A 24,859-nucleotide genomic window follows, 5' to 3' on the forward strand; every position below is an offset into this window, starting at 1 on the left:
GTTCCGACCTTGAAAAGTAAGCGAGTTTGCCTGCGTTCCTTGCAGCAATCAGGGCGGGCAATTGCGTTTGGCGCGCCATTCTCATTCTTAGCGGAATGTCTTCCTTTATGTAGATGTTAGTACCTTTGAGATTTTTAGCGCTTTTCATGATCCTCTCTCGGTCGCCATAGTGAACAAAGCGAGCCTTAATTGGGCGTGGTTTCGACTTCGCCGCAATTCTGTGAACACGCTGATACTCTATGTCCGCAACCTCGTCTGCTGATAGTTTTAAGTTCTTAGTGTAGACTTCTTTCAGGATCTCGCTCACATTTTCGTTCTCCTTCTCCGGTATCCCTATGAAGACCAAGTTCTCCCGCGCGACGTACATCGACAATTTGTCAATTTCATCCTTCAAGGCAGTGTCTTTCTCCTCCAGTTTTTCTTCCAAAACCTTTACTTTTCCTTTCAATTTCTCAGTCTCTTCCGCTTGGAAACTGACAGAAGCTTTGATTTCAGTGAACATCTTCTCGAGTTGTTTCACTTGTTCCTTCAGGTTATGGTCCAATAGGGAAAATCGCCCCTCTATTTTCTCCATTTGCTGGTCAAGGAGAGCCCGGAAATTTGGGAGGAGACTGTCTTGAGGGCTGGGCGGCGTCATTCCGGCCTCGGCCCGAGGCCTCTTTGGTGCGGCGGTCTTACCGCTGTTCCGCAGGTTGCTGGCCATCATAACTGCACTATCACTATGGGGAATCGGGAGCGGACTTCGAAACGCGTGCTCACTCACCAACCATCAAACCAACACCCACACACGCACACACCGCGCACACACACACACACACACACACACACACACACACACACACACACACACAAACACACATTTTGCACACATAAGAACCAATGGCACACTTGGCACGTGGGCAGTGTATCAATGAAGCGAGTGACGCATCTGTGCGTACATCATTATGCCAACGCCCCTTGGCCGAAACATTTTTCCAACATTTTTCCAACGTGTCTATGTGCATTAGCTACCGTACATACCAAGTAACTGCATGCCCCCAAACTGACAGAAACCCAATGAGGACATCCAGGAAAGAACAAAAGCAGCCAAAACACACAGACACACAAACACACACACACACACACAAATAAAAATGGATATGACCATGTAATTTGGGATTTTCAATAATTTGTTTCATTACCCATTCTATCACAATATTATATTATTGTATACTATTTTTATATACAATTATACTTTGTATAATATTTTTTTGCTTTGCTTTGTTGGGTTGAAAAAAAAAAAAAAAACGCTTTAAATTTTCACAGTAATGATGGAACTGAGTAAAAACCACAGACCAGCTTTTGTGGCAAAAGCAAAACCGGCTTGAACAAGGATCAACACTTCCAGCTTAACATTGACAGTTGCTAGCTCTGAAGACACTTGATGACCCTTTCTTGTTCCTGCATTCTACACTAGCTTGCACAATATCTACCAGAAAATACCATGGTATTCCATAAATGGGAATGGTACCCAGTGAATTACTGCGTTATCTATTACCATTGTAATTTGCCAATGAGAACGACACTATCAAATCACCATGGTATTTGATACAACGGTAATTTTAATGTGAATGCACCTTCTAAGACTCTTTCAAACCTTCTGATCTACATGTATTTTGTTTTGTTTTTTATCTCTTTCTCTCTTTGTCTTCCATCCATGATGAGCCAGCCCTTATCTTTGATGAAAAATTGGAAGTCTCGGCACTTACCCAAGTTTTCTCCACCCCACACGTCCATCATCAAGTCGTACTTTCCCAGTTCTTCAAACCACCGCTTTGATATCGTGAAGAGACCTCCGGCAATCATGGGTGTTCTGATCAAGATAGAAACGGCAGAAAGAGAAAACAGGAAGATGTTGAAACAGTCTAGATGCAATGTCATCACCATGGAAACGGGTTCTGTACACTTATCTGATGATTGCATCAGGTGCCAATCAGGGGAGCTAACATGGCCATATATATATATATATATATTTTTTTTTTTTTTTAAAGTGCTGCATAACCTTCGATGCCTGAAACCAGTTATTTGGAATCATAAATGATGAAAACAACAATTTTCATGAGTAGCACACACAAAAAGCATATCAAAGGGTGTGTACAGTTCTGGTCGGGGTGAGGATTTAGCTTTTAACGTTCTGCGAGATATTCAGAAACCACTCTATGAGATGTCAAAGAGCATGTAATTCTAAGGGGTATCAAAAGTTTATTTGATGAAAATCGGTTTTGAAATGTCTGAGATATCCAAAAACGAGGTGAAACAAAGAGATCCTAATAAAGGTGGGGCATGTCGCCTTTTATTATTATCACTTTTGGGGATATCTCAGCCATTTGACAACCAATTTTCATCAAATAAACATTGAATCCTTCTTAAAATCAAATGCTCTTTCAAATTTCATAAGAGGTTTCTCATTATCTCACTTAGGAATGTTCAAAACATGAATCCCCACCTCAACCACTACTGTACAGCCCCTTTAAAGCTTCCATACTTCTCATTCTTTGCCACTCTCAGGTAAATAATCCCCACTATAAAAATCACAAAAATCCATTCCTCCTCCCTCTACCAGTTGATCTCATTTGATGATTTTCTCACTTCCCTTTTTGTCACATCCTGTTTTTTTCTCCTCAGCTTCACTAGAAAAACATCTCATCCCTATTCATACTAATTGCTGTGGTATTCTGGTTCTGTAAATATCGTAACTTTTCATGTTGTGTACCATTAACAGAATTTTACATTTCCAAACTATTTCTGTACACTCAAGCTCCTTGTGTCCCCTGTCTTGAATGTCTCCTGTTCTGTTCCATTATTCATTTCGATTTCGTCTCCAATCTATATACCACTTCTGCACTACTTCCCGATGTGGCAAGATTATTCACGGAATAGATGAGGTAAACTGGTCGGCTGGTTTGATGCTAGCTTCTGACTGGTGTAGACTCACCTATAAAGCTAAAGCCAACTTGGCCTCACTTAGGCCCAGTCTTTTCAAATCTATGAGGTGCTTAACAGTAAGTTTTCCATTTCCGCAAGGGTTGCCATACTGTACTTGCAATCGCGGTCTCTACTCGCGTTCCTTGATTGCCTTTCATTACCTTACTTATTTCATCTGCTGAATATTGTGTCTGTCCAAATCCTCATCTCTACTCTAACTTTCCAACTATCTCTCTCTCTCTCTCTCTCTCTCTCTTTCTCTTTCTCTCTTAAAGGGCTCAACACAAACTTTTTTTTTCCTCTCATGGCCCTTTCAGGCCAAAAAAAAATCTTTAAAGGGAGTGTACAGTACTGGTTGAGGTAGGGATTCAGAATAATAACATTCCTAAGTGAGATAATAAGAAACCTCTTATGAAATATGAAAGAGCATGTAATTTTAAGGATTCAATGTTTATTTGATGAAAATTGGTTTTCAAATGACTGAGATATCCAAAAAAGTGATAAGAATAAAAAGCGACAGGCCACGCCTTTTATTAGGATCTCTTTGTTTCACCTTGTTTTTGGATATCTCAGCCATTTCAAGACCGATTTTCATCAAATAAACTTTTGATACCCCTTAGAATTGCACGCTCTTTGACATCTCATCTGGTTTCTGAATATCTCGAAAAACGTTAAAAGCTAAATCCTCACCTCAACCAGAACTGTACACACCCTTTAAATCTGAAATTTTGTTAACCTGACAAAGAAATGTAGTGGCCCAAAATAATTGGAAACAAAACAATCCATTTTGAATCTCAAGTGGCCAATAAGACCATCAAGAGATAGCCTTTGTGGAAATTTGGTGGCCCGACATCAATTTTTAGTGGTCCCGTGCCATTGGGCCACCGCTCATGTTGATCTCTGGTCTTGGTAGCTTCATTTCTTGACCTGTACTTCATTTTTTCTGCTTCTGCTCTTCACCCCATCCCTTGCCCGTTTTCTTTCTCTCTCTCTCTAGAACCTACTTCTGTCCTTCTATCCATCCAGCTCTCTGTAGCTGTAATTCTCCATCCATCCCTCATCTCCTGTGTCTGCTCTTCTTTGCTTCTTCACCTTTCCTCCTCTCTAAAGCATTATCGCTTCATCTGCTTCCCAATCTCTCACACTTCAACCTCTGAGGCTCTCTATCTCACTCTTGCTCTATCTCTCCATACATCTGTCTCAGATCTGTCCTATTCCTTTTTCTCGCTCTATCTCTCTCTCCTTCTCTTTCCTTTCCTGTCCCACGAAATGAATAAATGATGCTAGCAAATTTCTTCCTCATCGCACCATCGAACAGGTTCTGTCGCTGATGAGCCCCAGACAAGATTCACAGGGCAGGTTTCGAGGGTAAGTCAAATTGCTCCACAAGGCCAGCACAGCCTGTGAGAGTGCACTTGTGTGCTTCATGGGCCGAAACAACTGATGCTTTGCAGAAGTCGGTGTTGTCTCGGCGCAAACAGATGACGTTAATGGCCCTGTATGACATTAATTTTCACAGCGATGTCATCTCAGCAAACAGTGGTACTGCAGCCATAGACCCGAAGTGTCACATTCAGGTGAAAGCTGAAGCTCGAAAAGAGGCGGGGCAAAATCTGCAGCCAAATGCACTGTAGTGTTAGTAGAAAGCTTATTGTACAGTAACAACAGAGATGAACTACAGTTGCATTGTGATTCTTCTCAAATCACTTCACACTATTCATTGCTTGAGCGCCATGAACAAAGTGATTGCCTATGAAAATATGATACAAAACCATTTGCAGGCACATGTAACATGCTCTTTACACAAAAGGAGTTGTATTCAAAGCCTGGTGGCATTGATTATTCACGAGTATTTTTACTCATACATCACAGTCACCATCATTAGCAGACAAAAGCAGACAATTGCTGAGAAGGTGAAAATATCTGGGCGACATAAATTTTCATGTTTGGCCAAGTAAGATGAACTGTGCAATACTACTCCACATATCAACTCCCCTGACTGTTGACATATTACACCTACAAGCAAGTAAAATTGTGGTTACCATGGCAATGGTTTGTGTGACTAAACACAAAAATTATGTGTTCCACATCTATACCTCAGGCCATAATGCCTACCAAATTTGGTTTCAATTGCTTGAAAACTGTGGAAGAAGTTCACTCCACAGGATTGAAAAAAAAATGCGGTTACCACAGCAACACATTGTCTGATACAAATACAAAGGACATTTTGCAAAACTACACTTAAAGAGCATCATACACACCAAATTTCACCTTCATAGATTAAATGGTTCAATTTGATACAAAAATGAGTGGTTACCATGGCAACACATTTTTCTATTCGTTTCTATATTAACACATTGGTGTCTTGCATAACTACACCTCCCGATCATCATACATACTAAATTTGACCTTAATTGCTTGAATGGTGTGGAAGTTATTCAATCCACAAGGTTTTGGTAAAATTATGGTTACCATGGCAACGCTTTGTCTGACAAACACAAAAATTGTGTGTTCCACATCTATGCCTCAATGCCATAATGCCTGCCAAATTTGATTTCAATTGCTTCAAAATTGTGGAATTTGTTCACTCCACAAGATTTCGAAGAAAACATGCAGCTACCATGGCAATGCTTTGTCAAGTACAGATCATCATAGAAACCAATTTTGAAATTGATTGCTGAAATACTATGGAAGATATTCAATCCACAAGGTTTTGGTAAAATTATGGTTACCATGGCAATGCATTGTCCGACAAACACAAAAAACATGTCTTGCACATCTATACCTCAATATTATCATTTACTTTAAGTTTCATTTAAATTGCTTCAAAACTGTGGGAGGAGTTCGCAACGCAAGATTTTGCAACAAACCGACCAACCGACCGCCCACCCGACCAACATCACGGTGATTCCTATATACCCCCTTCACACTATGTGTGGCCGGGGTATTAAAAAAAAAAAAAAAAAAAAATGCCACAAAATAAATGCAAACATTTGTTTGTCTTTGTTGCTAAGCAACAGAAATCCTCCCTCCCCAGTCACTGAGCCTGAACGTCTATCCCGACTGTCCTCTCCCATCATCTCCCAAAGCTTGCCTAAACATTGCATTTGCTTAATTCTTCGCATCATTCCTCGTAATCCATGCGAGGAATGATGCTAAGACTCCATCCTCTCTAAGAAAAAAAAAAAGACTGAGGCATTAACATGCATCAGCATGTTCCTGACAATCAAGTCTCGCGTAGTGATGGATCGCATCCTTCAGCCCTGCTGATTGGCCACATTTCCCTTCAAAGTCCCAGTGAAAAATCAATTAGTTGCAAACTAATTGATTTAATCAGCCTCCCCGAGCCCTGCCCCGCCCCGCCCGCAGCATGGAAGCAGCATCGTGATCCTCCCCTGGAACGGCTTGGCACCGCCGCCGCCTCGCGTCATTCCACTGCCACTGGTCATCATAAATTATGCTGATCATCGACAGAATTTTATCTGGAGATGAGGAATGCTGTCAAGATAACAAATACAAGCTGAGTACTACTATGTCTTGTGACCAGGAAGACAAGACTATAATTCTGGAACCTAACAACACACGGAGAAGTCAAAACACTTTCTGTCCATTGCTGATTCCACCACTGAACCAAGATGCTGTCTAAAAAATGCATCCATGGCTAAAAAAATTCAGTTTCAGTTTGTATTAATGGGCAGTCATTAGCCATCAGCAGAGTCATACCATGTCCATGCCTCTAACAAGAGTCAGTAATGCACATTAGAAAAGCTGTAATGGGCTCTTGGCCGCCTCTCTCCAAAATAGCAGCACGTCAGTAATTCACGGAGATGAGCTTCTGTATCAATGGTGTGTAAATGTATGCTGCTCACGGGACAGAGATCAGTGCATCGTGCAATACAGAATGCAGTTTGGGCTTCTTACATCATACATATTAGAGTCATTTTCACACTGTAAACGATATAATTGGCTACAAATGCGGCATGTTTGAAGACCTTCACTGGCCTAATTCCCAAAACGGTTAATCTATGCTTACACAAATCTCAATAACTTTCACTTCTACAAAAAAAAAAAGAAAAGAATGTGACAAAAGTTTATCATTCATTCATTCACTCATTCATGAATTTGTAGCCAAGTGATTGTTTAATCTGTGGCTGTTTACGGTATGTATAGAATGAATAAGGTAAGACTGAGCAAAAAAAAAAAACATAATCTGAACAAAGTATTAACTAGAACACTTTACAGTCATTGATTAAAACCTTAACTTTCACAAAAAGAATTCGTAAAATAAAACATATGTTGAATGTTTCATGAATATGTAATGACACAAACAGGCCATAAATTACACTAAAGAAAAAAAAGAAAAGAAAAAAAAAAGGTTATGACCGAGGACCAAGTATGCTCTCCTTGAGTAAAGGTCACTCCAACACTATTTCAAAGTCATGGGGATGACTTACACCCATAGCCTGTACCGACAGGGCACTGCGGGTTAAGACCATCAGGATCAAATTCTCATCACCTCGGCAACAATGCTAGTGATGGCTTCCATTATCTAATCAAGGCAGGTGGGTGCGCAGAGAGGCAAGCTTCATGGCCCTTTTTCGGTTTCACTGACGCTAAAAAAGAAAACAAATCTGTCTCCGTGTACAACCCCGCTGTTGGGAAATCAAGAAGAAATGCATGCCCGGCCTAGTTCTGTCAACATATCTGGATAAGGTGGATCCTTCTCCCTGAAATTCAGCAATAACATTTTTTTTTTTCTTTCCAAAAATAGTTTAGCGGAAGATGATGGACCGAAAATGAAAAGAAAATATGCACGCATCCAGCAACGGTCGCCTTTCTTCGAAATCACAATTTCTTCACGTTGATGAGACTCGCACACTGGAGGATTGTCACATTTGTTGATACCATCCTCTGCCTGGGGCTTCTTCAAACCAACATCCCAACTTGCCCTGGCAACTGATAATTTCTTCCTCAGGGTAAGCAAAATAGGAAGGGGGGGGGGGGGGGGCTTCTTGCTTGACTGGGCAATAGTAATATTTTCCATAATGCGTTATCCTCACCCCCACAATGTTGGAAGCATCGGACGTCACTCAAAGAGGAATATCATATCGGCCGCAAATCGTATCTCCTTCGGCAAAGAACTGGACATTCATCATTTGACGTGAAAGTTTTCAGTCTGGAAGATTGGTGAAAGTATTCATCTCTGCAAAACCATGACTGTTGAAAATAGATAACTTTATCTTGTCAAACTTACTAGATTGGGCCACTTTATAAAAAAAGAAAAGAAAAGAAAAAGAGTTTTCATTCAAGCTGGAATACAGTAGAAGAAGAAGAAGAAGAAGAAGAGGAGGAGGAGGAAGAAGAAGAAGACAAGGCTTTTTTTCACTCATTCACAGTTCACAACACAAATCGGAGCCTGGACCAAATACCCAAGCCACAAAGAAAGTGATATGCAGTCACAGTACACGACTCAATGGCAGTGCAATCCCCAAAACTTCTTGGTCAGGACTAAGGGCTCCAATGTAACTATGTATTCCATATCCTCCTCCACCCTCGCATAAAAAAAAAAAGGGAAGACAAAAATCGAGGGTAAGGCGAAGAAAAAAAAAAAAACCCACACAAACCACAGTGTCTGGAAGGAATTAGTCTCTTGATCCCATAAAGTAAAAACAGTGTTGGGATAGGCAGTATTTAAGATCACCTCCCCATCGATACCACAGCCCTCTCCCAGTTCCTCCAAAGAGATGAGCTGTTCCTTCCACCTGCCATCAACTCCTCTCTGAAAGTTACGTCCTACCGCCACCGGGCCCCGCCTCTCATTCCCCACAGCCCACAAAGTCATCAGAACAGGTTTGTCATCTCATTTCTTAAACATTGCTGCGAGGCTGGCTTGCACGCCTGACAGGTTTCGGCCGTGCTCCTACAACGAAATGACGATGATCGGAGGGAAAGGGGCGAGTGGGATAAATATGATCGCAAAAATAATCAAAGCCAGCAGTGTTTTCATGAATCTAATCACACGCAAAGCCTCATCTATTACTTTTCCTATAATATGCATGCCTTCATAGTAGTGCCAAATGACCTTGTGGCTTGACTAATTTTTTTACATTAACATTTAGGGCTTATGCATAGCTTAAGAGCACTTATACTGGCAAGGCTCTGGGCTGGAATCGCATCTATGGGCATTAAAACTTGGTAATGAAAACTTTTATGTTACTACGACATTACTAAATACCATAAGGGGTATCACATGATGCATGGGTAGTCCTACATGCACAAATCTGTATGAGTGGTTCTCATGGCACAATGTCTCAGGCACGGGCTTTCAGTTTGTTTAAATTCAGTCAATCTCTTAGCTCCCATACAGGGTTACTCACAAAGATAGATGTTTACTGCTGCTATCATCTTTACGAACTTCTCTCCTCATACAATTTCATTTGTGGTTACAAAATCAAACTATGGTATTATTTCTAAACATATCATAAACATGTCTGCAATAGGTAATTTTAGCAATTCATGAAAAGGTGAAAGAATGAATGACATCTTGAAAGTATATATAATCTGGCTAAGTGTTTACAAAACTGCTACACCACAAAAATTACAACCACGACTGTATTACACGTAAGTGGGTGTTATTAAGTCTTGACAAGAATAAGCTCAAGCTATTAAAGATTTGAAGCTACAATCATAATCCACATCACAATGATTTGTATGTGATCAGAAAGTGATGAAATGACGCAACAGTGAAATAAGATACAATATTAAATGGGTTAGTGAAATACCGGTTAGTGATTGGCTAAACACAGTCACGTGATGGAGGTACATTTGTTATGTTCGCCCATGGGCGAACATTCTTGTTATGTTCTCCCATGGGAAAACATTTTCACGTAACAAATACCCACGCGCACAGTGAATTTGGCTCTGCGGAAGCTAGCGCGATCGAGTGCGTTGTGCGCGTGCTGGACCTTTATGCTAGGCGAACCGTGATATCAATAAGGTACGGTGTACGGTTTGATGCGCCACTTTCAGAGCCTGAAATCAATTGACAATGATGGTATTTGACTAACCCATATAATATAACAGATGATGACTTTTGTTGTCGGGAACATACCAAACGTTTGACCCTCAGGGTTTGAAATGCTATTTTGGGAGGCTATAAGTCCCTCGACTTCGTCTCGCGACTTACAACCTCCCTCAATAGCATTTCAAACCCTTCGGGTAGATCATTCGGTATGTTCCCTTCCCCCGCCAGTCATCATCTATATAATGTACCCAAATACATATGTATGCAATAAGAACAAAACAAAACAAAACAAAACAAAACAAAACAAAACAAAAACCAGCAACAGATGTTGAGCTCATAATGGATTTTAGTTACCTTTGTAAAAATATCTAACTCAGAGCTTATGATGATCTCATGCTTTGAGGGGAAAAAAAAACAAAAAAAAACAAACAAACAAAAAAACAAGCATCTGCCAACAAGCTTTCCTCAAGATCTCCTTAATTTGCGGTAATACAACAAAATGCCTGTTGTTCTACTTACCCAGCAAATGAGAAAAGCAACATGTCTTTGCATGGTAATAGTAATTTATCTGCCTGAAGGAATATTCTGTGCTTTAATTGATTGCCCTGCCACATAACCTTGCTTCAAATAAATGTTGAAAGCAGATTGCGAGATGTCCAATCTCGACTTTTTCTTACAAGAAATTTGGGGGGAAAAAAATGTAATGTGACTGTAAAACAGCTCTGCACATAACAACTTGAGGCTAAACTTAATCCAAGTAATGACTATTTGGATATGATATCAGATTACAATTCACATGTTATTTGTTGTAACTTAGAAGCCTGGCATCTATGAACATGATATGAAGATTAAAAAGTGATATCAACATTAAAAAGTGATATCATGAGTCAAGGCATGTCAAGGTGTATGAGTGACAGGCAGCCACGTAAATACAGGAGCTGTCACACACTTGTACATGCATTGAAATGTCAAATGTTGTGTGAAAGGCTAAATAGCATGCCATGCATGGAAAGAATAAGACCAATCAATTTTGACTAGAATGCATTTGCTCCACCACACACGACTGTGAGGTCATGTAATTGGGAGAGATGAATTTAATCAGCCTGCTTTTCAAACCCTTGATTGGCTCATCATCAAGCCATTGTTCCTTTCCAGATAATGAACATGAATCCATAATTTGATGAGACATTGTAGCAAACGATGCATACAAATTCATGATTCCGCCTGATCAGCATCACAAATATCCACAAAAAAGTTGCCATTTATGTAGCTTTCGTTGGCCAGGTTTCATGGCGGAAAATTAAGAACAAGACTGTACAGCAGATACCTTGTCTTGTACCCAATCCAGTTGGGAGCCGTGTTTTTTTTTTTTTTTTTTGGCAATATTGGCATATTTGGAGCAAAATTGTCCAGATCTTTTGTTTTAAAAGATGTAATGATAATTACAAATATTTTCAGTGACTTTGGGAAATCATCTATTAAATATCCACCCACAATTAAAGATACACAGAATTCCACAAGGTAATGTAGACAGAAGGTTATAAACCCACTCAGAAGTATCTAGACACAATGTAGAGTAAGTTTTTGTTTTGTTTGCTTTGTTTTGTCTTTGCTCCTGAAATGGAAAAAGTAGTGCATTACTATACTGATTTAATTCTGCTTTCCCAATCATTCCTGCCAAAATTCTTCAGACTTTTTCTGATATGATAGACAGGGAAACTTCAAAGAGTTTTTTGTGTCTGGGAATTTGGCTGGTTCCTGTGGGCTATAGATATATTCAAATATGTCATGAATAAGAGTTAGCCTTCGTTTTCCAACCCTCACAATTTCCCGGATATTAATTCAAGGGACACAGCGTCGCCTGCGAAATGTCAGCAGAGATCACTACCCCTACAGCTAATGTACATTGTAGGCGAATGATCTTACATTTTTTAGTCATTTTTTTTTTTTTTGCGTGTGTATGTGTGTGTGTATGTTAAATTTTCTGAGAACACAATCCTCAGAGAGACATTCTGCAGTCACTAACATATCCAATATCTATTAACGATTCCGTCAATGCTGCACAACAAACTGCTCAAACGGGGGCTCATTTTAATGGCTCATAATGGCATATTGTAGTAACCCCATCATTCTCCCACTGCAATATTCACATCTACGTATTCGCTCATAATTTCCACAAATCCATAGCTCCACCGAGTGTGTGCAGGGAGGTGTTACTGTGACGGTACTGTGACCATCAGCAGGCCATCTCGGTAGGGATAACAGTAATATCTTTCAAAGGTTAACAACATTTCTTTAATAGAGTGTGGGCCTTCAAAGTGTCAAACCTATTCATAATTTTCCATTGATATCTGTGTTCAAAATTCTACAGCAAAGTAAAAGTTTCTGTGAAATTAACAGATTCAGTGTCGTTCCATGTATTTGTGTCCATGTGAGCCAACTCCTTTCACTTCAACAATCTGAAATCTGCAAGATGACTCCCTCCCCCTCAAAACAAACAAACAAACAAACAAACAACCAACTAACTAACAAACTCTGCACGTGCGGTTTTACCACACAGCTGCACATTTTGTTTATCTGCAGCAACAGGCATCAGTCCCTCCAGATTTGGGAGAAAGCATGCCTAGACTGCAAATATGATGACTTTTATCCGATGAATTTACACATCCACAACACCTAACTACTTCTTATGAAGTTGCAGTCATCATTATTTACCATTATTATTATTATTATTTGTTGTTGTTGTTGTTGATGATGATGAATTCATTTCAGTGTCTTTGGTGCAAAATTGTGACATGTGCTTGAAAAGATACATTTACAGGTCTGACAGTGACAGGTCTACCTCTCTGGCTAGTTTATCTGTCCCTACCATCCTTTTGAATTCCCATGATTGTAAACAACTCTGGGGTTTGCTTTGGGTCGGAAGTTGGCATAGCTTTTGGGACCTGTGCATCTCTTGGTCAAAGACAAAGTCAAGACATATTGATACAGATAGAGATAAATCACCAATGATTTACAGATTAGGGCACTGTGGAAAGCGGAAACTTTCCTTTGATTAATTTGCCACGGTCGGACGGGTGGGATGAATTTTGTGTGATTTTAATTTCAAGGACAGTTACAACAATTGAATGAGCGCTTTGAAGAGCTCACTGCTGCAATGGTGATCAAGGATTCGGCAATACATACATGTACTATGGTAAAAGGTAACAGATCCACATTACATGCTACAGGACTAGTGAACGTGAAGAAAACTACAAATAACAAAAACGGGCAATACAATTTAGCAAAAATTCTTATGCTTTTATTTTTGGGTGAGTTTCATCTTGCAAGAAATGCATGGAAATTTCCATTCTAAAGATAATAAGCAAAAATTCTTATGCTTTTATTTTTGGGTGACTTTCATCTTGAAAGAAATGCATGGAAACTTCCATTTCAACGATGCTGCTGCATTTTGAATAACTCCTGCAGATCATGCTTCAGAATAATGAAAGGTTTGTCATTTCACCTAATCATTCCTTCCCTCCCTGATGAAAACTAACACTGCATATTATCTTCCTAAACAGAAACATAATATATTGCACCCTCCTTGAGATGGTGGTACTGCATTATGAAGTGCCCGTGACGAGCACTCTTGTCAAGGCCAACACAGCATGGAATGAAATTAATTAAAAAAGCAATATTGAAAAGAGCAAAAAACAAAAAAACAAAAACAGAGCCCTAGCTCAAATTGCAAAAGAAAGCCATTACAGGATGCTACATGGTATAATGTTTCAACTGCACATATCAACCTCTGAAAGATAAACCTTAAAGAGAAACATTAGTTGATATTCAAGTTGCCTTAAAAGAAGGGAATTCAAATAAACAGAGCACTGAGAGTTTAATTTACGTGTGGAGGGGAAAAAAAAAAACAACCTACCCAGTACTTGAAAGTCAAACCTACCCGGTACTTGAAAGTCATGAGCCTGAACATGTTTTTACATAATACTAATGCAAAATGTGCAGTCAGCCAGCCAGGCTACATTCCATAATGATCATAGTTCAGTGCATACACACAGACTGTCACTAACTGGGCATGTGTGTTAATACTCATGATTCATTTACAGTGCCACATCATTGAGGTACACATGTGTAGTCTTATTTACAGTCTATGTAGATGGAATGCTCAAACATTGCAATTGTTGTATGTGGCAGAATTTCCCAATGAGAATGGGCCACCCGTTTTCCATTAGGCTCGTATCATTAATTAATCATTGATCTCTCCACCTATTGCAATCATGTGCGGCTTTGTCTCACAGTCTTCAATATCCATCTTCAAAAGATATATTTCACTTGGCACAGGAGAAGCTACACTGACACATGGCAAAAAGCCAAAACAAACCATAAAGCACAACGAAACACAGGAAGAAAGACGGCAGGAGAGGAATAAATGAGAAAAAAAAATGATACAAAAATAAAAGGCTCTGTGTGTATTGCAACAGTCATGATAGTCAATTGTTCCTCTACACAAAATCAGTTGTTCAGTGATCATACTGCTACTCGGTCGTTCAGAGTTTTGGAAAGCTCTATTATACTATCACAGGTCATGCACACATGGGATAACAATAAATCAGTACATCAAAGTGTATGAGATGAGTGATAACGGACAATATGAATGCCTTCAAAACTCTGCCCATGTGGATTTGAGCATGCCAGCAACACTTGATACATGCATAACTTCTTTTTGTTTTCCATTGCTGATTTAAAACATCACTTCAGATTGCTTCCAATTTTTAAAATCAATAGCAGTCTCACTGCATTCAAAATAATGCGTTATTTCAGGTCGCAATCAGGACCAGAACCCAAATTTCAAAATTCAGCAGACAGGAAGCAGAGTTTGGGCTGCTCCTGCCATTTGCTATTGATGGGATGCAAAATATTCCTATTTTTAAAAAGTAATCAGGATGTACTACACAGTTCTGCTTTTGAGTTAAATCCAGGAAATACTAACAAATATGGCTGGAGAATCATTCACTTCCATTTACAATTTGATGTCACTTAAAACTTGGCAAATTAACACTTGTATCTCTTTTGATCTTGAGAGTGCTGCATATAGAAATGTCATCTGCACATTTCACTGAATCATGAAAAACCCATCCAGTAACCCCAATCACTCATCATTGAACAAGTTCTCTTTGAACAGTGGAAAACTCTTTTTAACACACAAATATCTGTGAATGAAAATGTACAGTTCAGATTTACAGTAGCTTTGCGCTACTGATTAAACCCGTAAGTACTTCCAGTACCTCACGGCTCTCAGTGATGAATGTGTGTGTGCAAGCGATATTTATGAAATGCTGGCATTTTAAAGGTTTTACATCAATTCCTCGCTAGCAAATGCGTGGGCCTCATGGGAATAGAGCTATCCTAATCTCACCCTCAATTACACACCTGGGGCAAATCCTTTACTCCGATTCAGCGGGAATTATTCGCCGAAGCTCCAGAGACGGGAGCCTATCACTGGATATGCCTATTGAAGCAGGATAATTTCCACATGGGAATTAATTTACGCATCAGGCAGGAGCCCGAAATATTTCAATTACATTTTTCTTTTGTCCCTACTCTCCCCTTTTCCCTGCGGGGGCAGCAGCGCCACTTATGTCGACTATGAATATTATGAATCAAATGTAAGCCTATTGAGTGTTGTAAAGTTGACTAATCTAGCTTAGGCCATTACTCTCTTGCCTGCTACACTAGCACATACACACAAACACACACACATGGAGACATACGCAAAAGGTTTCTCCATTCCAAAACTATGCGCTTCCATGTGAAACCAGAACATACATATGAATGATAAATCATAGAAGTTTTCTATTCTTAATTTCTCTACATTTGGGTGACGACACAAGTGATCATGATGCATTATGATAAAACAATGTTTGTCTTTATGTCTGACAATCAATAACACATCCTCATTAATTTAATGCACAGGCAGAAAGAGCATTCTATAAGATAGAGAATATAAACTCATTCTCTCAATTTTGTTTTTCAAAGCAAAATCATTTTTCTTGATGTACTGTATTTCAGAAGGTGACTATCGTGAGAACAGTCATCTTGGTTGTGACTTATTGCATCTGATAGATTTTATCATTATTATTATCATTATCATTATTATTATCATTATTGTTATTATTATTATTATTATTATTATTATTATTATTATTATTATTATTATTGTTATTATTATTATTATTATTATTATCATTATTGTTATTAGCATCATTGTTATTATTATTATTATTATTATTATTATTATTATTATTATTATTATTAATATCATCATTACCATCATTATTATCATTATTATTGTTATTATTATCATTATTAATATTGCTATTATCATTAACAACATTATCATCATCATCATCATCATCATCATCATTATTATTATTTTGTTTCCACTGGAGATTCCAACACTTTCCTCACGTCTAATTTTGCCTACTTTTATACACTCCAACAATTCAGAACAGTGATATGGACCCATGTTCTGTAATACAGTTCACAGTGATGGCGGCTGTGTCCTCCTGGACCTGCTTGGATGGAGTTCCGGAGAATTGTTGACAGTTTTACACTGAAGACTCAGCTATACTTCTCATCTGTAGCAGACCTATTGTCTTTACTTTCCTTCACATGCATCTTTGGTTCATAATTCAGCCTGCTCAGCATTTGTCTGTCTGTCTGTCTGCTTGTGTTCATCTAAATCCCTCTCTAGAACCTTACTAATGTTTCCTCTATACATAACTGTCTCTTTCAATTTGGTTTTACGATCCTGCCTACTCCACAGCACAGACATTTTGTGTCCACGAGAAACCCATGAATTGCCGATCTGCCAAATAACGTGGAACAACAGTTTGTGGAGCCTGACTAGTTAGAAAAGGGGGAGGGGGAGGGGGTTGGATACATCACTTCGAGGGGACTTCCTCCTTCTCATCCATCTCCTCCCACTGAAGTTTGGTGTTTGCATAACCCGGTTAATGTGAGGGGTAAACACCAGTGGAGCCGTCATCTCGGGTCAAGATGATTTGCCTGGCGACCAAGTTCTACCCCTCCGCTCAATATCCGAAGGGGGGCACGCAGACATCATAATGGCGCTCTTTCCAGAGGAGCGAAGGCAATTAGGCAGCCCGCATAATATCTTCCCGCATGAAAGAAGGGGGAGAAACGTTGTGTACGACAGACTCTAAACACAAGCTTGTGCTAATCATCATCTGCACTTGAAGGCACGTGCAGTGTCTCGCTTGTTTGATACCCCCCTGTTACACCAACATCAGTGACGTGGGACCGATTCATGAAGTCATCACACAAAAGTCTTTACATAAATCACAGAATGGCCAAAGACCCTCATATGTAGCTACATGAGACTTTTAAATCCATTTCATGAAGTCTCTCATAAGACTTTCATAAAACGAAGCCCAGTGTCACTTCTCAACGATCTTTAGAATTATGCTCTGGATTTCACAGAACATATCTAGAGGAACATATCTTGACAGTATGGCTTCATGTTGACACCTTGAAGGAAGACAACTACCTCACAAGGCCCCCCCTCCCCACCCCCCCCAAAAAAAGTTTATCATCGAACAGGGTGTTGCACAAGTTTTCCTGCTGCTCTTGAGAACTGTAAAGGGGGGGGGGGGGTATGGGGATAAACAGGGGATCACAAGCTTCCTTCCTGTTCCTAGAGCTTCCAACCCTACACACTGCATGCACAAACATGGGGAAGTATGTGGAATTTCCCTCGAAAGTCAAGGGCAGGGTGGGGGGGGGGGGGATTCCTCAAAAGGCAAATGTGTGTCTGGCTGCTCAGTGTTGACATCTTTTCCCACTTCACCAGGTACTGTCTCACCGAATTATTAGCACCCACAAGGACACCATGTTTTTCTGTTCCAAAAATTTGCCGTCCACTTCGTATTTCATTTCAGAAATTCGAAGAAAAAGAGAGATTTTACTATCAAGCCCCCTCATAATCTCTCCGTCTTTTTATGATGCTATGATGCTTCAGAAAAGACTCCCACAGAGGAGAGGCAGAAAGACTTAAAGGCCATCTTCCCTTCAGGAGTACATGTGCCGTTCTTGTAGCAATGACAGATGCTTTGTAAGCACTCCATGAGACAGATTATCAGCAATTTTATTCACTTAACAGGAGGAAAATGTAGGGCCTATGTGACTGGCTGAATCAAACACGCCAAGTAAGTCTACACATCTAGCATCAGCCGACATGGATTACATTTACCGGCCAGTTTCTCAGCCAAGCGAGGCTTTATAATGCGAGAACAATAAAGGCAAATTGGTATCAAGCACAGTTTGAAAAATAAGTGGAAAGAATTGTAATAGCAACTTATGGCATAAGTTTTTTACTTAATTCAAAACAAATTACCTTTTCCCATATACAGTGTATTTTGTATTCGACAATGAATGTCTGACATAACGAGTAGCTATGGTTCTTTTTCTCTACACGAGCCATTTTTATTAAGAAAGTGTTTGGAGAAGTAGATGTCCTGTTGATTCAGCTAAGGGGTGTGTATTTCTTTCACACTAACCGCACAATACAAATTGTTTGGACTACCGATTTGCTCAGCCCTGTCAATACTTCTAAAACAACAGATTACGCACGCATTTACGAAGTTGAGTTTCTAGAAGATTGCAAAGTTTATCAACTGCCATTTTGCTTTCCCTGCTGTGTTTTTAGAATAAACCACACATTACATATGTAGTTGCATTCACACACGGGAGTTATTGGTTTTTGCTTCGTAATGCAAAAATGCAAAAATTGATTTACTTGCCACTGTTCACAACAAGTCAAAAAAACAAATCAAAACAAACCATCACTTGGCTGCAAAATGTAGTACACATTTTTGTAATTTGAATCTCCACAGAGCATGACCAGAGCATGACCCAGGGTGCCAAAATGAGTGGACCTATGTTTGGCGAGTTGCATTATGGGATTAAAAAGAATTGTTGGTTTCTTCAGGTGCCATTCACACACACCGTGATACACACATCCATTTTCAAAACTGCGAATTTGGGTTACGTGTGAACAGGACCATTTTCAGAGCTGAAGTGTGCTGCACAAAGCAACTACACTCTAGTAGTCACATTGCAGGTATGTTTTCACAGAAACCCACACAATCATAATTTTGCATTTGGAATGGTGACTGGGGAATTAAACTTCATTCCTAAAAAGATGTAGTTTATCACACAAAATGCATCTTCAAGAGTGCTGTAATACTGTCGTCATATTGCTTATTGATATCAATTTTTCCTTTTCATTATATAATGGATGAATCTCATTGTGATTTTTTCTCTTTATCCTTTAGGAGTATGTACACTTGTCTAAAGTAAATAATGTACTACACAACATCCACATTTTAGTCAGTTTGAGAGGACCATAAGTCTTGTTCTTTTCTTTACATAAGAGATACACATCCCACATGAATGCAAATTTGCCAATAAAAATTCTACACTGACTGAAAGGGTTGTGGGTCAGCTGCAAGGCTCGGAGAGAGAGGGGAAAGTTTTCAAAGTGCACGCCGCACCAAATCACAGCAGTCCGTCTCTTGGAGTGTTTGCCCCTCAACTGCTGGACAGCTGAACATTGTCGGGGGAAAAACGTTGCCTGTTTACCAAACACTCCAAATCTCTCCTCCTAAATGTGCTGTCTACTTGCTAAATGAAAGGAAGAAAGTTAACCCCTACGCTGCTCGTGAAGCTGTACAACTTTTCGAGGGCGGCAAGAGTGCCGGAAAGCGCTGCAAACTTACCTGATGGGGGCGATCGGATTGGACCGGCGGCTGTTGCGCTCCGCCTGCGTCATGTAGTCCCACTTGAAGACGAGGTTCCAGTCAAAGCCGCCCTTTAAGTCCGCTGAGGCCGCCACGTAGTGGAAGTTGTCCATGTTGATGACGTCGATGATAGGGCTGACCACAGCTCGGTAATCCTGCACAGAGTGACATTGTTTATAGAATTGCTAATCAATGACTTCTGTCAGTGTAAACACAGGGCAATATCACACAGCCAATAACTTTCACCACCCTCTCTCCTTCATCATCCTAATTTTCCCACCATGACCCCCCCCCCCCCCCAACCGCCTCCTCCTTCTCCTCTTCCTCCTCCTCCTTCCCTTCTCCATTACAGATGGCTGATGAAAGCATCATCATGCCTGGACACCTACACTAACATCACCAAAAAGGGGAAGTTTACACCAAACAGCTTATTACTGTCACTGGCTAGATTTATCATGGTTGGTGAAGGAATAAACATGATTGAACTCAAAAGGCACAAAGCATATTGGGTAGGTTGTTATTAAAAACAAGAAGGAAAAGAAGACTGACATCTTCGTAAGCAGCTTGCGACATTTGAAGCCTTCATAAACAAACTCCCCACAGAGTCCATGTAAGCGATGTGGGTAGTTAATGACAGGTCTATGCTCACAATATGCCCGGCATAAACAAATATGACTGATGCTCGGTATTCTAACTGGCCTCGAATCATCCGAACACCTGTCAGCATGGGATCTATTAGATGGAAACAGACAAAGTGCATGTATACAATTGAAGCTGCCGGAAAACAGATCAATCTTTATTTTAGGACTGGGCATCTCAGATTGTGCCAAGAGACTGGAGAAGTGATAAACACAAATTTGACAAGTGCACTGCATCCGGGCAGTTGTACTGCATGGGTCATGTGGATTTTCTTGAGCGTTTATCCAGATTAACACAGGCCTTCTACGACTTCCTGACTCACTAAATAGGATATATTCCTCACTCTTTCTTGCACTTCCCTTCGACCGTCGGTGAAGTTTTTATCGCATGCGCAACCTTTCCATATGATTCAAAAGGAACCGCATCAAATATACTCTATGTGCTCATATATTCCAATACTACCAGTGGAGAAAGCAAAAAAAAAAAAAAGAAAAAGAAAAAAAGAAAAAAGCCAAGACTGTGGAGGGAAGAGGCTGGGATAGAGGATTTGACATCACTGCACGCATGATGGCATTCCAGATATGATCAGGTTGTGGAAATGCATACTGAACTACATATAAAAAGGCCCGAGATCGTGAAACATTATCATAACCTCTTGCGAGGAAAATGAGACTCTGCCGTGGGGCAAATGTGCTTGCATAGAAGGGAAAAGTCCTGTGTTCTTTGGGGGAGAAAGGTAGCAAAAGGGTATCCTGCAATGAAGCTGCATTTGATATTTCAAAATAAATTTTATTTTGAAAAAAAAGAAGAAATAATGCTGTATATTGCTTCACTTTCCTGGAATAATTTTAAAACCACTTCTTTCTTGGTTTTAAGCTCCATAAAAATATCTTGATTCTAATGATTATACACATCATCATCAGCTTATGTCCCACACTAAAAAGAAAGAAAGAAAATATACATGGGCAGACTATCAAAGCATGACTTCCACCACAAGAGTAGCAAATGACAGGTAGTGGTAACCAAATGGATTACCTACAGATTCTGCTGCATCTGTTCATATTTGATGCATCAGTTTGCATAGTTTTCACCAGTAATGCATTAAAAAACAAAATAATTTGCATCTACTGTAAAACGAGGAATGTTCGCATGCATTTTGATTTCGCAAATTTCGCGAGCGCCAGGATTCGCGAAATTAAAATGCACGCGAAAGTTCTTGTCTACACTATGTGCAATGAATGCCAGTGGCAGTTCGCGAAATTTTCATGCCGCAAAAAAGGCCGTCGGCTCCAATTCGCGAAAAATTCATGCCGCGAATATATCATGTTTTACAGTATTCGACTTTGCCTGACTCCAACTGCATATTCTGCACATATTCTCTGTTGCATAAAACATAATTTCTGTTCAATGCACTTTCTTTGCATGTACACTCTTTTTTTGGTATATAAATTCTCTTCACAGTCAGGATGAGGTATTGTGCAATCATAATTTAATGACTTGGATAAACAGGAACATTCTTTGATGGGACAACACCATGGAAACATTTCTAAGAAATACCATTTTTACTGAATTAACAGGATGAAGCATCGGGTACAACACGACAAATTTGTCATCAATATTTTGTACAAAATAAACAGTTCGTATCACAAAATTGATCACAAAAAAGGAATGCACTCCAAAGCTAGCCAAAGTCTCTGCATGTTGGAACAGCACACAGAATGATTTAGTTACTTGTGTACACTAACACCACTGACTGACAGAATCAATAACTCAACCCAGAAGCGTTTTGCAGAACTGGCTAGAGGCCGTCATTGGGTGTGTGTGTGTGTATGTGTGTCTGTCTGTGTACTATGTGTGTGTGTGTGTGTGTGTGTGTGTGTGCTTGTTTCAGGTTGATTGAATATGGGGTTATTTACATTTTGGCATAGATCAAACATCATTACAGAATAATCAAAACAAAGACTGGCTACAAAACTTAATAAAACATAGAAACCCACTTGTCTTTGATGAGTGCATTAAGATACATACATCATGTAGGATGCACTTACAAGTGACATTGATTAAATCGTAGGCCACAGAATGTCTATTAATGCTGGGTTGGGGGGGGGGGGAGAATTTTGTTGTTGTTGCTGTTCATAAGTGAGGAGGGGGCAGCCTGTGTTAAGTATGTGAACGTTACTGTGCGATAATGCCCTATCTGGAACTGGAGGTGTAGCATGCAGGTGAATCCATTTCTGACCTGATACATTTTTTTTTTTTTTTTTTTTTTTAATGCAAACCCAGCCTAACATACTGTAAAGCCATAATTTTTGCATGCATTTGAATTTCACGAAGTCAAGATTCCCCAAAATGGAATGCATGCAAAAGTTTTTGTTTACACTATAGGCATTGAGAAAGCCAGTGGCAATTTCGAGAAAATTTTCATGCTGCAATGAAAGGCTGTACACTCCAATATCCTGCTTTGGAGTAGCTGTGACAACTTATTTACTTTGTGGCCCTTTAAACCTCTCAGTAAGGCATCATCAAACTGTCCTTAACAGTGTACTGGACCAAGGTGCCACCAGAAGTGGGAGAGTGCACAAAATCTTGCGAATGCCCATTAATGACTATACCTCATGCTCTTCTTGGTCTTCCACAATCATCTGAATGTCTGCTTACTAAATTCCCAAATATGAGGAATACGGTTTTATTGGAGAAATGAAATGGAAAGTTTATGAAGAAGAAATGAAAACCCTGCGTGAAATCATACACTTACAAAAGAATAAATATGACGTGTAGAACATATTCACGGCGTGAAATTTAGTTACTCCTCCTGCTTTCTCAAATTCAGAAGCAGTCTCTGACAGTCTCCTACACATAAACTCCAACATTTTTATTTGGAGACCATACTTCCTTAATTGATTTTCACAGGGGTAGTTGAAAAAACACATAAAAATCAATTTCAGCAACATGTGATATTGATTGATGCTTTTGCATAAAAAATCATAACTACAATGGCTGTACAATGCACTGGTCGTCATAAAATTCACTTACTTCCCATTGGGTTTAACTTTTGCGCCAAATTGTCAGTATCTCATGATGACAAACATACTTTGTCAAGGCCGTTGATCTCTGACTATAGGCATATATGGCTGAACATCAACTCTACACATTATCCTATCAAAGAGTCTAGCTCATCCTGGTATGACTTGGCCTATTCTAATTTCTCTTACTGGAATTCAGTATTGTGATCCGTGACCTTTGAGCATCACATGGTCTGACCAAAACTCATATTACAGCATTAACGTTTCTTATTGAAACTCCCATAAGGCCCAAAATTTAAATTGGATTTCATCCCAAAAAATTCAAATTCAGGAATATAACCTTTACCTCAAGCAGCTGACATCTGACCCCCTCAAAATATAAGAAGTTTACATTTGTAAGGTCAAAAAACCTGATACAGACTTACAGGGTGTTCAGACGCAAAAAAAAAAAAAAAAAAAAAATACACTAAAACGGTATAGCTATTCCAAAATGGTATAGCTATACGATGAATTTATACGTCTGAATGCTGACTAATGAAACAACATATATAACGAAATGACAGTCAGAGCATCGTTTCGAACTAGATCTTGATAACGAATCAGCATTCCATCATGTCCATATGCGTCTGAACCTATGGCGACCTTCGAATGTATAACTGGGTAGGGCTTTATGGAGCATGCACGAAAGGCGACCCATTTCTCTTATTAGCAGCAACGTCATGACCATAACAACACGCGCAGTGGGAAACTGTGCATCTATACAACATTTTCCAGAACGGTCGAGATTAGCGTCTGAACGGTCTGCTGGCTATACGATGAGATTTTATACATTGTTTCTTTATCGAGTTTTGGTATAAACTGGCTTCTTGCGTCTGAACAGGGGACAGACGTACTGACAATCACCGACACACAAAAAAACAAGGACACAGATGTACATAAAGCAAGTCATCCTGAGCCATCAGAAGCCAGGTGATGCACTTTTTTTCCCTCATTTTGAAGCACACCCAGGCCACAGAGCCAGATGAAAGGGGCAGTGACAGTCATAAGTGGGATTATACACTATATTTGACCCTGACATATCCTGTTGATCCTTACATTAGAGATCCCTCCAGAGCACTTTTTTTCCCCTTTTTTTTTGGGGGGGGGGGCAGTGGATATAATTATGGTCATTACCATTCACAGAATTTCAGGTGGAATAATGTTTTCATGCCCTGATGCCCCTGTCATTCCCAAATATCACTGCTTTGTGTCCTGGTTATATTTATAGAGGGTTGGTCAATATCATAGCATAACAAGAGAGACAGCCTGTGTATAAAATGAGGTGGAACTATTCACACTTTATACATAATGGAGATCTGAATGGACTTGTGCTGTTGTTCTGGTTTTAGGAA

At 39.6% G+C, this 24,859-nt stretch overlaps 1 protein-coding gene across 1 annotated transcript in view; it reads right to left on the reverse strand.

The window, feature by feature from the left end:
- The window catches only part of LOC140234150 (polypeptide N-acetylgalactosaminyltransferase 2-like), a 131,997-nt gene that overhangs the window by 42,326 nt on the left and 64,812 nt on the right, over positions 1-24,859 (reverse strand). The window contains exons 7-8 of the mRNA XM_072314230.1: positions 19,786-19,961; positions 1,749-1,852 (exon numbers count right to left, since the gene is read on the reverse strand). Coding sequence (XP_072170331.1) covers positions 1,749-1,852; positions 19,786-19,961 — 280 coding nt within the window. The remainder of the gene's footprint in view (positions 1-1,748; positions 1,853-19,785; positions 19,962-24,859) is intronic.

The sequence above is a fragment of the Diadema setosum genome, chromosome 1, assembly GCF_964275005.1.
Source record: "Diadema setosum chromosome 1, eeDiaSeto1, whole genome shotgun sequence".
NCBI lineage: Eukaryota > Metazoa > Echinodermata > Echinoidea > Diadematoida > Diadematidae > Diadema > Diadema setosum.